The 15,110-nt window shown below is 40.1% G+C and overlaps 1 protein-coding gene across 2 annotated transcripts in view; it reads right to left on the reverse strand.

The window, feature by feature from the left end:
* Positions 1 to 14,016, reverse strand: part of LOC141784971 (voltage-gated delayed rectifier potassium channel KCNH4-like) — a 57,495-nt gene extending 43,479 nt beyond the window's left edge. Inside the window, exon 1 of one of the 2 annotated variants that reach the window (XM_074662992.1) lies at positions 13,398 to 14,016. In XM_074662992.1, coding sequence (XP_074519093.1) covers positions 13,398 to 13,473 — 76 coding nt within the window. In that variant the 5' untranslated portion in view covers positions 13,474 to 14,016. The remainder of the gene's footprint in view (positions 1 to 13,397) is intronic. The other variant, XM_074662991.1, reaches the window with a different exon arrangement.
* Positions 14,017 to 15,110: the final 1,094 nt, after the last annotated feature.

Consider the following 15,110-nt stretch of genomic DNA (forward strand, 5'->3'; position numbering starts at 1 on the left):
GCATAGCTCGTTTAAAGAGCAAAAATCTGACATTTATCCTCTACTGTCCTCTTAGATCTAGAGCAGTACATTTCTTTTGTTTTATCAGCATTTTAAACAAGGCTCGCTTTCACTTGGTTGACTGCGCTCAAAGAGAAGATCCTGAGGCGTAAAGGATGGTGTTATCTGCTTAAAAATAAATGAATCAAGGGCTCTTAACAGCAAGTCAAAGTACCACCAGATTTTCTAAAATGCCAAGAGATGCGGCACGCGCACATAGGTGCAGGCAGATAGTCTAGTCTCAGTCGTCCTGATTTGACAGAGGCCAAGTCTAAGATGAGGAGTATTAAGCAGCTGCTACAGCGCTCTGCACAAGCTCGCTCTTTAATTGGGCAGACTAAGCAGAAAGCAGTCCATAGGGGATGTCTTTTTCTGAAGGATGACAACCTTTCTTGGGTGTGCAGCGAGCAGCAACAAAACTGTCACTGTGGAATTATAGAAAGAGACAGGAATTAGTGGGATCCATCAGCAGGCAGGGGAGCTTTTATGCCACTGCTGTGCATTACTACAGATGCCTTCCATCATGAACTGGGGTCTGCAACCTTTACTTTCAGAGGAGCCACGTGGCCTCAGCTCACCTGGATTAAAGTCAATCTGGAGCCACAAAATCTACTTTATCTTCACAATGAAGACTATAAAGTGCATATAATTCTAAACATAGTTAAAATTTAGGGAATAATTATCTAAATGAGAAGTGTTTGAATTTAGGAAATTCCACATGTTATGTCATAGTTTTTTTATTTTAAATAAATTTGCAAAAATTTCAAAAAGTTTTGAAATTTTTCAAATTTGCAAAATCAAAAAAAAAACATTGAATTTTTTTTTCAAATGATTTCGTTATTTCAATAAATTTCAAAATTTTGAAGGAATACTTGTATTTGATAACACATATTGATAATAAAATTAAACTTGTCTTTTTTGTTGTTTGCTTATGTTTTGCTAAATATCAAGCAGGTATAATAAGTCAGCACATTGGCTGTTAATGAATAGGAGGCAGGCTTTATTGCAAGATGTGAAGCCTTTTTTGCATTACCAAAATGTAAACTCATGATTTTATCTCATGTCAATGTCTTTCATTATCAATACCCTCAGTAAGAAAAATAAAAATTCTTTATTTAAGTAATATTTTTTAAAGCTACAAAAAGCCACTGCAAAGGAGTCAAAGAGCAGCATGAGGCTCCAGAGCTGCAGGTTGAAGATCCTTGGTCATGAAGAACCTGAGATATATCCGTACTGTAGCCTTGCAGCACTTGGTGTTTTCATATAAGAGATTGTTACCTGTTGAGTTAGAATTTTAAAAGTGTGCAGCCCCGGATCTCTGTTTCTGCTTCTCACATCTATAAAAAATGCCTAAGAAACAATGGCAGAACACAAAGTCATAGCCTATTGAGCTGAATAAGAAAAGAGAGGCCCAACAACCGTGCTCTCTTCTTTAAGTTCTATAAATTTCTCGCTTCTCAACTCAGAGAAGCAGAAAGAGTCGGAGAGGAATGCATTCATCTCTGGTTTATGTAATGTTACCTCAGAATAGGAGCATCTCCGCTCAGCAACCCTGAGCCTTACTTCAAATGGGTCAAGGGCAGGTGCAGCCATAAATCATTTTGTAAGGAGGGATTAAAACCAACAAGTCACTATGGAATAAAACTTTTTTGCTGAGTCATTGAAATCTGAGGCACACTTAACACTTTTACTCAAGCTGAGAGGTTTTACACCAACACCCAGGGTTTAAAAATGTCACGTTATCCTTATGTAAAACCATTTAACAGACATGAAAAATCAAAGTATTCCTTTTTTGTAATTTTTTATCCAAGAACATGGATGATGAGGCTTTTTGTCTCTATCATTCAGAGTTTTTTAACAACAATAAGCTGATGTTCTTTCATCGCTTGTGTTATCTGTACCACACTGCAAAAAACTGAAATCTTATCAAGTGCTTTGTCTTATTTTCAGTAAAAAAAAAAAAATCCTTTTGGACGTGGTATGAACCTCATTCACCTGACCAGTTGAAGAAAATGTCTTCTTTCAATTTGTTAGAAGGCAAAAAAGTGAGAGAAAAAATCCACTAATGGGGTAAGACAAAAGTTACTTGTATTAAACAATTTTTCTAGATTCAAGAAATTCTGATTTTTTTTTTTTATTGTTACAAGTGATTAAGACATCATTTTTGTCTTTATGCAACTTGATTCAAGACATTAAAGGTAGAGTCTGCAGGATTTTCCAAAAAAATAAAAAGTCAACTTTCACAGGAATAATTCTGCTCAATCATCTCCTCTGGGCCGGTTTACTTGTGTAAGTGTCTTTGTCTACCTCAACCCCCTCTTCTGACTGTTTGTTTATCTTTTGGTTGTATCCGGACATTTCTGGGTGGAGAGTAAGCATGGTTACATCAGCCAATCACGCTGCGCTCAGTGTGCAAGTGACTTTGTCTGTTGATTAGCGAGTGGAAGAAGCTAATCAGAGCAGCTATGATACTGGACGTAACAGGGAGGAAGAAAAACAATCAAAGTGAAAGAAACTCCAAACAGAGAAAGCTTTTTCCTGAACAAGGGTGAAACTTGGCTCCACTTTTACTTGCTTTCAGGAACTTGGAAAACAGCATGGGATGGAGAGTGACGTGAGTTAGCTTTCTGCTAATCAGGTATGTGTCAAATACCTGTGATTAGCTTGTGCTAACATGCCAAGTCAGGTGCACAGCTTTGGAGTTCCCCCCATGTAGAAGCGTGATGCTACAGGTGGTTGCTGGGCTAGTGAGTGTGTTCACGTAGTCACGGTTGGAGGCTGTGGGTGTGTGCTGCTGCTGGCACTGAGCCAAGGAGGAGGAGCCCAGTTTGAATGTTGTGTTTACTAACCAGTAACCAAAACTCCTGCAGACCCTACCTTTAATGAACAGTGCACATTCAAACAATCTAAATAAGTTAAAAGTTGGAGTGCAGATGGCATAGCAGTCTAAGGGTCATGAGGTTCGCTTTTGAGCTTGGCCTGTTTCCTGCATGTCGTTCCCCACTCTCATCCTCGTTCCTACTCTATCCACTGTCCTCTCATTTCCAATCAAAGGCATGGGAAGCCCCCAAAAACATAATTTAGTGAGAAGTTTCACTATTAATGCAGTTCACTTGAAATTGGATCTCTAGTACTTTAAGGGAAATGTGGAACACAAGACCTCATTCTGAAAATGTCCTCGAAATGTGGGAACATAGGGATGACCACATTGTGCTAGTCTAACTACCCTAGCTTCAACTGTATATTATGGACTATACAGAGCTAGCTGTGTCTCTCGTTTCCAGCCCTGTGGAGCTAACCAGGCTTCTGCTATTTATGTTACATCAAGGTTCATATTAACAACATTGCAACTGCCAGGCTAGCTGTTTCACCAGGTTTTCAGACTTTATGCTAACTAAGAGCCAATCTCAATTCCAGCCCTTAGTCCTTGGTTTTGTGTGAGCATGTCTAGTGAAGTGGTGTCCTAATTCTCTGTAAGATTGAGGGGAAGGGCTACTCAGCCACTGAAACAAAGACAAACCAGAACTTCACTTGATTCCAAGGGGTATGACAAATTTCCCATGATATGGATATTTTTTATCAGATATCTAATCCCTTGCTCCTCCATGTAAATATAAGCCATGTTTTGAATTGTTGGTTGTATTTTAAAATCGCTTGTTATAACAATATAGCAAACACTGCTATAGCGACAGCTACAGCTAATAACAGCTACACTGATGTCAGAGCAGGGTGCTGCATAATATAGCTTCTGAATACTGTAACGCTAGCTTAACGTTAGCTCATCATAGCTTAGCTGTCTCATCGCTCATGTATTCAGTACATGGGAGTGAAGTCTGTTTGCTGTGAATGTGTCGCCCTAACCTAATATCAGTTTATCATCACTTTTAAGAATTTGCACGCTTTAGAAGAAGAAATAGTTGCTCTGACTATGACAGCCAGAGGGAGACCAGAGATGATGACGCAACAGGGATTGAGTGGCGTCTTGTTTTTAAGATGTTTTTTACCTCTTCGCTTGGCCCTTGGACCAAGAGGAAGGGGTAAGAATGACATTTGGGATTGGCCCCAAAACAAACCTGGAGTGAAGCTAAACATTTAGAGCATTACAGGAATAGCTGTTTTCTCCAAGCTTTACAAGAAGAATTGTGCTGCTTCAACTTTTACCACATAGAGCAGTCCCAGTTCCCTAGAATAACTCACAAAAATAGAGCCAACACCTCATTTTTTGTCTTGCTAATATGTTTTCCTCAAAGATTCTAATACATGACCCATCTATAAGCTGACACTTTACTTCCTAGAAGCAGTAAATTCCTTAAAAACAAGCAGGACTTTGCTCTTAAGATGAAAAACAACAACTCATGGACTTGAGTCTCACTTCATCTTCCTAAAACTTTATAATTACTTGTTTTTTGCTGAATTTGCAAAAATAAAAAAAATTAAACAATCCAGCATGGAGATAAACTACACTTAATGCAAATATGTGTTTATGTGTGAGAGATGGTGACAATGCCTCAATTCTTGGGCTCTAATCCTCTCAGGGATATTGCTTTGAATGGCCGCTCTGCTGCGCCAGCCTCCTTAATTACACATCTGTGCTGACTTGCTACAACTGTAATCTGACATGATGACGCTACATGCGACAGCTAAGAGCTAACAACAAGCATTCTGCCTGCATCGAGCACAAGTCTCACAAGTTCCTCAATAAAAGAGGAATAATGCCCATGAGGGCTGGCCACTGCTTCGCCGGCTAATCACCACCCAGCAGCGTGTAATTACTTAAAGTGGCAGAAAGCTGAGAGCGACAAGCGGAAGTGTACTCTCAGAGGAAAAGGTCACTGGACATGAAATGAGCTGAGGAGAAAACAGTGATGATTTTTTGTGTGTGTGTTTAGCATTAGTGCTTTCAGGGCCTCCTTTTTGATGATCTAACACTTGTGTTATTGATGTCTGAATCCTAAAAAGACTGCATGTATGTCGTGCATGCATCCTCAAGGGGTGCGTGTTGCTTCACAAACGCCAACTCACACCTACATTTACCCAACGATGGAGGCGTAGCTGCCACGCATGGTGCAGAGCTTCATATCAGGAGCGGATTTAGATTTCTGTGTCTAACAGAAAAAACATACATCTGCTGTAGGAGGAGTGAGGGATCAAAGCTGGATGGTTTTAATATCAGCTCAAGACCAGTACGATGACAAAAAAAGCTTCCCTCAAACATTTAAAATCAGCAACGGATGAACAGCCTCAGCCGTCCACCAGCACACGTCTGCTGCCTCTTTGGAGCCATTCATCAGTTCAGCTCTGCGAGGTTCAGTTTGACAACCCGCCCTGTCTCTTTTTCGGCTCCTCTGAGGCCTTTTAACAGGAAAAGCGTTTAAGGGGGAAAATAAACCTCGTTCTTATCTTGGCCTCCAGCTGCCCTGTAGTTTCATTGCCCCACAGGACGAGGGATGCTGTCGATGTGAAAGCGCCGCCGGGGAGGTCATGTAAAGGAGCTGGGGTGTGTGTGTGTGTGTGGAGTGTGGGTGTTAAGAAAGGGTGTTTATGCTGTGACACATAAACACATTCTTCATGCAGCATATTTGCCTCCATGAAAAGTTGGAAAGATCCTGGTCATAACATGCGTGGCAGCAAATATCTGCCCTCCTGAGACGCCCTGGAGCAGAGTGCGTCTGTAAAGGTGACGCTCTTCAATGTGGCTCTAACCTTTGACTTCAGAAAATCTCCCCTTAGGGATCAATACATAACCTTCACAAGCGTATGGACACATGTCTTATGAAATCAGCAATCAAACACATGACTACACTAACATAAAGCCCAGAGAAACTCAAATATATACACACACACACACACACATACCAGTCCTCAGGGACCAGGTCTACTGACATTGCCATGAGCCACATGCTGCACTGTGCACTGCCAAAGGTTACTGAATTAACCTGTTCCAACATTTCGCTCACAGTGGCACGAGAAACATTTGACACAGACAAGCAATTTTCTCAGTCAAGGAACTGTTAAATTAAAATCTACTTAAAAATGGCTTTCAGCTTCACAAAGGTTATTCCTGAGGTTGAGCACAGCCTAATCAATATGTGTGAGCATGAACAGCTCTCGCTCTGAGCCACAAAGTGCAGAAATTACTCTGGGACACTGTGAAAATATTGATCATGAAGCTAAAAATACAAAAGGACTACGTTTGTCCTGTTGATTTCAAAAGCAGTTTTTCCTTACATCATTTTCTTCTGCAAAATGAAAGCCATCTGAATATTTACATAAAGGCATTCTACAAAACAAAACTAATGGTCATTCTTTTCATATTTCTATGGTACAAACTGTTCTTACGGACAACAGGCTGCGTTAGAATGACATCATGTGTAATAACTTTGGACAAAAGTGCTTATATTATGCAACAGACACCTTGTTTTACATATTTTAATTTCCCAAATGTTAGGTCTATGAATGTGTTATCTGCTCCCAGCCTTCAGTCAGTCATAGGCACAGTTCATGAAGTATGGCAGCTTCCAGCAAGGTCACAGAGTTAGCCACAAATTCTCATATAAAAAACAAACAAAAAAAAACTCATGATAAAGAGATACAGAGAGTGAAAAGAAGTCGATTATTTTTAGCTTCTCCGAGGAAAAAACTTTGGTACTGTTACTTTAGAGCAAGAACATGCAAATGCTGATGCTGGAATAATAAAATGTGGTGCTATGGAATGTACCTGCTGTCAGAACAGTCTGGATAAAGAGCGCGTTGGAGTGACACATGAGTTAAAAATGTTCGACAGTGTCTGCCTCTGTGGCTGCTTTTTCTTTCTTTTTTTAAAAAAAGAAAGAAACATCTATTTTCTGTTTTACAATTAGTAAAAAAAAAATTAGAGGGGTCCAGCTGCAGACCTCCACTCTCAGCGGACTCTCTTAGAGACTCCACTGTCAGAAGGAAGTGACGTCAGGATGTGAAGTAAATAAAATATATACATGTATATTTTATTGAGTTTACAACCAAACAACAATAAAGTAGACATGGAATTGGTTAGTTGGTCTGGACATCTCTGTACATAATAAAATAATAATAAGTGAAAATCACACATCACATGATGTAGATGTATCGTTTTGTTTTATGTAATTGACTGAAGTAGGCCACCTAGTGTCTTGGAGTGGTTGCACATATGAGCCTGCACATATTTTTCTCTTCTCTTCCTTTCTGAAAACATTTGACTGTGAGTATTTTGACGCTTAGGCTTTTTAGAATAATTTACGGAGTGTAATTGTGATGTGTTTCTGTGATGAAAGTTAAAATTCTGGTTCATTACCAGAGTAGTATATGCTAACCACTAGCATATAAATGCAATTTCCCGTATACATTAGCATGAAGCTAGCCTATTTTTTTCCATATGGTTTTTGGTCCTGTAGGAGATATACACCATGTTGAATGGAAGTTATAATTCCTCCAATAAGTACAATACTTTCTACTCTGTTAACAGTGGTTTTTTGTTGTTGTTGTTGTTGTTGTTGTTTTTTTGGTACTCTGGCATTTTTTTTATTTGGAACTCTCACGTTTTTATTTTTTATTTTTGTAAAGTCTTTATTTAAACTATTTCATATTCTTTATTTAAAGTGTTCATATCTTTTGTCTTCGACTCTGAAAGAGCTTCGCACAAGATTTCCAATGTGTCTGGACTGTCGGTCCATCTACGAATGGCAAATAAAAACCTTGAATCCTTGAATTTATTGAATTGGAATCTGGTGTCAAAGGGTAATGTAAATTTCTTTGTGAGTTAAGTTCTTAAGTCAAACTTCAAGCAGGAAAATCCTGAATCAGAGGTTTCTGGGGAAACTGTTATCGTCTGCTAAGCTAAGGTCCAGCTTCTATGGTGTAATGTGAATAATCAACCATGGAATCATTAAGCATAAAGGCTAATAAAGGCAGCAGGGGACGCCTTACCTCTGTGCGCTGCAGGACCGAGAGGTTCCGAAGATCATTCCTCCCTGCAGCCATCAGAGTGTACAATTCTCTGCTTGGAAGAGTGCCCAAACAACTTGAATTTCCCTCCGGGGATTAATAAAGTATGACTTATCTTATCTTATCTTATCTTAATGATGTCAATGGATTAAACCATTTCTAGTCAGTTTTTAACAGGAACCAGTTCCCGATAAGCATCCCTACATTTACCTCAGCACCAGTAAAAGAAGACCTCAAAGAATCTATTGACTGCTATATGTGTCAAATGTAATATTAAAACAATGAGGAAATCACATCGGTCGAGGTCATCACACCAAACGGAGATGCCCACCAATTTATGTTGTTTTTGATAATGTGACTTTTATCATTTTCTTTGTTGTTGTTGTCTTGTTTCTTTGTTGACTGCCTCAACAAATGCACAGCATGAATTTAGTTTCATTATTGTAATGTACCTGAACCAGCAACTAAGTTTTGCAAGTGATACACTGCAAAAACAAAAGTCTAAGAACTTTTACGTCTTCTTTTGGGCAACTATGTGTTAACAGATTAACGTAAGACTCATTCACTGACAGGTCCCATCAATCAATCGATCAATCAATCTTCATTTGTATAGCGCCAAATCATAACAAATGTTATCTCAAGACACTTTACAAAAACATTTACAGGTCTAGACCAGTAAATGTTAATAAAATTTTATTGGCAGAAACCCAACATGAAGACAAGATGAGGAGTCTTATCTTATCTTAATCCAACATGAGTACAGGACTTTGCAGCATTTAGCAAGTTACAATGGCAAGGAAAAACTTCCCTTTAACAGGCAGAAACCTCGGACAGAACCAGACTCATGTTAGACAGACATCTGTCTCACCTGTGTTGGGGTTAGAGAGACAGATAGAGGAGAGAGAGAGTGGGAGAGAGGTCCAGAGAAATGTGTTTTTTAAGAAATGAAAAGATAAACATGACATCTGGATCGAGTAGAAAAAGGTCCACCAAGGGCTTAATGAGATAAACTAAACAGGTCAATTTTACTTTTTTAATTCTACCCCCTTTTAATATCTTGAAATAAGACATTTTTCTGAACTTGTCCAGCAAATAAGGCTCATATTAGGTCTAACAATAATTTTGATAATATATACAGATGCAGGCTTTGTTGTGTTTCATATTACAGTAAAGTTGTAGAATTCCAAGTTTTGAAAAAAGGAATTTTGGTTGCAAAGTAAACTAAATATTTTGTGCTTATACTCATGGAGAAATATACTGTTATGGCACGGGGGGCAGTAATGAAAGTAATGTGCAGTAATGTGTCTAATGAAAAACTCAGATGTCACCAGTCTGCATACCTATTTATATTTATATACACATATATTTTTCCTTCTACTATCTGTATTTTTTTTCCAATTTATTTACTGACTGTCTGGTTGAATATTTGTTAAAGACTCTAGATTTGGGGAGATGGGAATAGGACAGGGCTGTCTTTTATTACGTTTTTTGTTGTTGTTCACGTTGCTCTCTGTGGTAAATGCATATAAAGACTTTGATGAAAAAGTTCTGCATCCAGAGACGGACTGCTCTCAGGCAGACATCAATAACTACATTCGGCAGCAACAGTTGGAGGCACTTTGAGGCGAGTGGGAGCCACAGCTGTACGACCCACAATGTCACTTGTTTCTGGAACAACAGACCAGCTGCCTTCTTAAAGTCCTTAATTGGAAAGCAAGTTAAAGTGTTTTCACTTTAGCCGACTGTCTTTTTCAATGTGCTCAAGCATCATCCATGTCGAGTGGCGGGACCTTGTCGCCCCGGCAACAGGAAGGAAGCTATTTTGAGCCGCGGGCAGTCTGCCACTCCTGGAGGAGCCGCAGCCTTGAGCGACTTTGAAAATGGGTTGAAAGTGGTGAAAAACTGGATGCAGTTACAAAGACGCGTATCCTGCTGCTACAAACATGTTTTAATCTTGGACTCCTGTCGGTCTGAAAGGCTGTTACTCAGACAGTTAGCGTGAAGCCTGCTGCTGACGCAATGAGCACTCTGCAACACCGAAGCAGAAAGAAAAGTGGTCAGCATGAATGTGAAAACTAAAAACACTGTTCTGTGGTGGCTCTGCAGGGCTATACATTTCACATGGGGCTGTTTCTGTCAAGAACTGGGACTCTTGAAACTCTTGAGGGGGTTTCAAGCTGGTTATGTACCGACTGGAGGTACACCTGATGTAACAAAAGCAAAAAAAGACCATCAGGTAGATTTTTTTAAAGGTTATTTAATGTGTGTTTAATGTTTAATGCCTTATCATGAGCGATACATTTGACCATCAAAAGAAAGAAGACCAGATTTTTGTTGGAAAAATCCTATTAAACATGTAAGAAGCAAATCAGCAATATATAAGTTACTGCTTTGTCCACAGGGGGCACCAAAATCATTATAAACAAAAGTTCCTTACAGGAGCTTTAAATTCAAATTCAATTGGAAAAATGTTTATCAAAAACACAAACTAGGGGAGGTTTCTATGGCAAGAAAAAAATTTGTGTGGTAAAAAAACATATATTCAAAAAGACCCTGAGGCAGACAGAGGGAGGGCTTAGAGAGGAGAGCCACCCCTCTGGAGCAGGCAGGGAGCCCATCTTTAGACTCATCACGAGGCCATGACCCCTGATCCTCCAGATGAACCCTACCACGCCTGCATCCTCTCGAGATCCAGTGTTGATTCTCCTCGTTTCCCAAAGCTCTTAATTCTTATTTAAGCTACACTAAGTGTAAAGATATGAGAAACACTCCCGATGTGTGATGAGACATCCCCTGATGTCTCGTTAGAATCACTGACTCATAAGACCAAGCCATAACTGCATCTCCAACACATCAATTACCCAAAACATCGCCCATTTCACTGTTGATCAAACCAGCCAGAGGAGCCACCGTGTGGGCCACTCAGCATTCATTCAGACTGCTTTGACTGGGGGAGGAGAACAGGGCTGAATCGACGAGCGAGCAAACACAGACGTCCCCGCGGCATTTGTTTACAACGAGCCTCAGCCTCCCCTGAGGCGGCACAAGGTGCAAAACAAGAGATGCAAGACGAGCAGAAAATGCAGTGCTGCCTGATGGCTGTGGAGGCCAGTTTAAACTGGGAGGAAAACCAGAGTCAACCTGGAGGTTCAACAAATGTGGAAGAGCTACAGGTCTGACACGTGCAGGTCTGTAATGATGAAGAAACTTTTCCCTCCATCCCACTGCAGTGAGAAACACTGAGAGTTACTTCATGTGATGTTAGCCTCCATGTCTGATTGTTTTCACTTCAACCAACATCTGTTTGTTGAGGCCATTTGGCTTTTGCTTTAACATCATAGTCTCCAAATCCCTCTGAGTCATGGACCTTGTGTTACATGCTGAACATTATATGTAGCATAAGTGTTAATGGTTTTCATTGTTTCTATTGTTAAATATTTCCATGGAGGTAGCTCAACATGCAGCATTCAAAACCATTGAACTTCTCCCTAAAGAGGCAGTTCAGTGTGAGGTATGGCAGTGGTTCCCGTGTATAAAACCTCGCAAACAGAAAATGTTTGATCTGTTTTTCATATTTCTTTGTTGCCACAAAAACCCAAGGTCACTGAGCCAAGATAACAGCAGCAAATTAATTGAGGAAATAGCAGTTTGTGTGTATAGATAGTCAGTATCTATGGTCTTTTTGTTTGTTTGTTTTTGGATCGGCCCATCAGCCAGTCTCTGGCATCGCTATGTCCTAAGGGAGGGGGGAAAAAAATCAATGCATTGTATTAGGATTTTTTTGTCTAACAATTCTAAATTGATATTTTTTTGTTAAAAAAATCTTTTTTTTTCCTCAAATTTCAATGAGTCTTTTTAGTCTATGTTTATAAGCTGGATTAGAGAAAAAATAAGATATCAGATCCTCTATATAAATCCTAAAAACTGACTCACATGTGATGTGCATTTCATTTTTTTTTTTTTTTTTTTGCAGGGCTGGGGTGTTAAATTATGGCCCCTGATAAATTTCATTGTCATCATCATCACCATCATCATCATCATCATGATCACCATCACCATCACCATCATCATCATCATCACCATCATCACTCAACTTTTTATCTTAGTCTGGTTTTAAAATCGAAAAATTGAAACAAATCTGTACCCCAAAAAAACGTAAAAGAATCGGGAGAAAAGTATACAGTCCCAGCCCTACTATTCACCATACTGTACTGTACCGTATCGTACTGTACTGTATCGTAACATACCGTATCATAACATACCGTACTGTATCGTATCGTATCGTATCGTATCGTATCGTATCGTATCGTATCGTATCGTATCGTATCGTACCGCATCGCACCGTACCGTATCGTAACATACCGTATCGTATCATATCGTATCGTACCGTACCGTACCGGACCGTACCGTACCGTATCGTATCGTATCGTATCGTATCGTATCGTATCGTATCGTATCGTATCGTATCGTATCGTACCGCATCGCACCGTATCGTACCGTATCGTACCGTACCGTACCGTACCGTACTGTACCGTACCGTATCGTATCGTATCGTATAATAAGTCATCTTCTTTTTGTAACAGGTAAATATATCCTCTTTAAAGTGTATAAAGCATGTGCACATGCTGTTTACTGATGTTATCGTTACTCATTTACGTTTGTTTTTGTTTTTTGTTCAACAAGGGAAACTTTTAATAATGGTGTCATGGATAGTTCTACCTACTTTAAGAAAATCTGTTTTTTTTTTCAAAATAGAATTTTCCTTTTAAAATAAATAAAAAACCATGTATATACTAAGCAAAACCTTTAGGGATTGTATCACACAAAACTCTGTGGTATTGAATCGTGTCGTGTCATACTACGTCGGCTCATATGTTTTTCTGGACCCAGAAAATTTTCCTGGTAGCAGAAAAAAATTCTACTGTCTGAGTTGTTTACATTTTGTCTCAGGGTGTTGTGTCCTGACTCTGTGAACTAAATTGACACTTAGATATGCATCTGTTCTCTAGAATCTATGGATTTAATGCTCAGTAGATTTATTTACTGACTTTTAAAAAAAAAAAAAAAACAGGGCTGACTATTCCGTTTTTCCCCCCTTTAATTCATTTTTAAAATTTTATTATTTGTTTTAAACATTTTTTTTGTTATACCTACATAAGGTTTTGACTTGCTTGTTGTTTTGTTTCTGTTTCTTACATAAAAGCTGCTCCAAACCATTTGCCTCCAGTGGGATTAATGTAGCTGTTTGATTGATAGCTGACACGTCATGCATGAATCAGCCTCCCTGGACTTGAACCAGGGTCCACCTTTGAGTAACACATCATGAGACTTTCATCAGTTTCCTCTGCATTTGGAAAGATGAACAAGTACCAAAACTACTTGGTGTTTGGAATACTTACGGGTGCCATCGAAGCGTGTAGCGATAGTGTCCAGAAAGGTGTTCTGGGGGGCCAGGAGGCCCTTCATCACCGGCATCTTGACCCAGATGTGGGACAGCCAAAAGCTGGCTGCTTGTCACACCATCCCAGAGGCACAGCAGGCGGCTTCCAGGGGCTCTCAGCGTGTGCAGGATGAGACTTGGAGGGGTATAGTCCAGTGCCGATCGCTGGGAAACACATTTACAGTAAAAGCAGCCACCCTTTCCTCCAAGTGGTGCCTCCTGTGAAGACAATGAGGAGCCTCTGAGGGCTGAAAGAGCTCCCTGATGCAATGCAATGCAAGTTCAGGTGTAAATAGGTCCAGAAAGGTAGAAAATAAGACGAGTCTGGGGCTGCAAAAGCAGGTGATATTGAGCTTCAAATAGCTTCAGAGCAGTCTGCACAGCTGTTGCTTCTCTTGGAGAGTCATGACAGAAGTTATCCTCCACAGCTGCAGGAATCTCCACTGATCAAGAGAAGAGAGAAAGACAGAATAGAGAAATCATGTGCGGGCACCTCTTGCATCCCTGGGCTCAGCACTCTGCCAGAACGCTGTGGCGGAGTAGTTGCATCTTCCTCAGCTTTCTCTCCACCTCTTTCTCTCTCCCTCTCTTTCCACTCCTGTGAAATATCCCAGCCAATGAAATGCCTGCATCCTCTGTGGGGACCTGTTTTCATCTGCTGTGGGGTATAGACGGAGGGAGAGGGAGGAGGAGGAGAGGCAGGGAGGGAGGATGCTTTGGGAGCAGCTGACAGCACCATTACACCCTACAGTGTCACTATCAACACATGGCTTTTGTGTGTGTGTCTGCAAATCAAGGAAAGATGGATCACCCGCGTCATTCAATGCAGGCTATTGTGTTCAGCTGAGAAGGGTGCAACTGTGCATGTTGGTCATGGAAGCCGGTCTCTGTGGAATCATGAAATCAAAGAGGGGAGACACATTCAGATTGCACTTCTCTTCTATATCATAGGAGCTGTATCAGCTTTAAGGACTCAATTCCTCGAGTGGTGTCGATTGAAATGTGTCCCCCTCTCTGTGGAGCTGGTCTCTGCTGCCCTCTCGGCCTCTTGTAGCGTCCTCATGAGAGAATTAAGGCTCCGGGATAAACGCGGCTAAGAGCGGATTAAGAGGATAAGCCTTGAGATGTTTTTCATGAGGACTTGATGTTAAACACACCAAATAAAGTCGCATCTTAACTCACTTTGACCCAAGCAAACAACACAGCTTATAGCTCCCCAGGGGAATATACGTCTAGATATACAGCTCACAGGGATGCTTGTTTAAATGGTATCAGGTCCACTTTTCTGTAGATTACACTATCCAGTCATCAGAGCAGGGGCGGAGCCAGGATTTCAGTTTTGGGTGGGCCTGACCGATTTTGGGTGGGCTTTAAATTCCAAAAATTAATAGATAGCTATTACTTTACAGATATAAATATGCTACTGTTACCATGTATGTTTGAAAGTGGAATTAGTTGTTATTTTTGAATTTTTGTTATTATTTGTCATGAATTTTCCTTCGGGGATGAATAAAGTATTTTTTATCTTTATCGTTATCTTTTATTTGCGCCTTTAATATTTGATTTCATTTAACAATGTTTTAGTGCATCAGACTGGCCTACCTGCAATCGCTCTCGGTTGTATTAGCCAAAGAATTAGCGCACTGACACACCAGTGGACTGCTCCGCATCA

This window comes from Halichoeres trimaculatus, unplaced genomic scaffold (assembly GCF_033239565.1).
Source record: "Halichoeres trimaculatus isolate MK-OKI-2021-1 unplaced genomic scaffold, fHalTri1.1 fHalTri1_scaffold_23, whole genome shotgun sequence".
Classification (NCBI taxonomy): domain Eukaryota; kingdom Metazoa; phylum Chordata; class Actinopteri; order Labriformes; family Labridae; genus Halichoeres; species Halichoeres trimaculatus.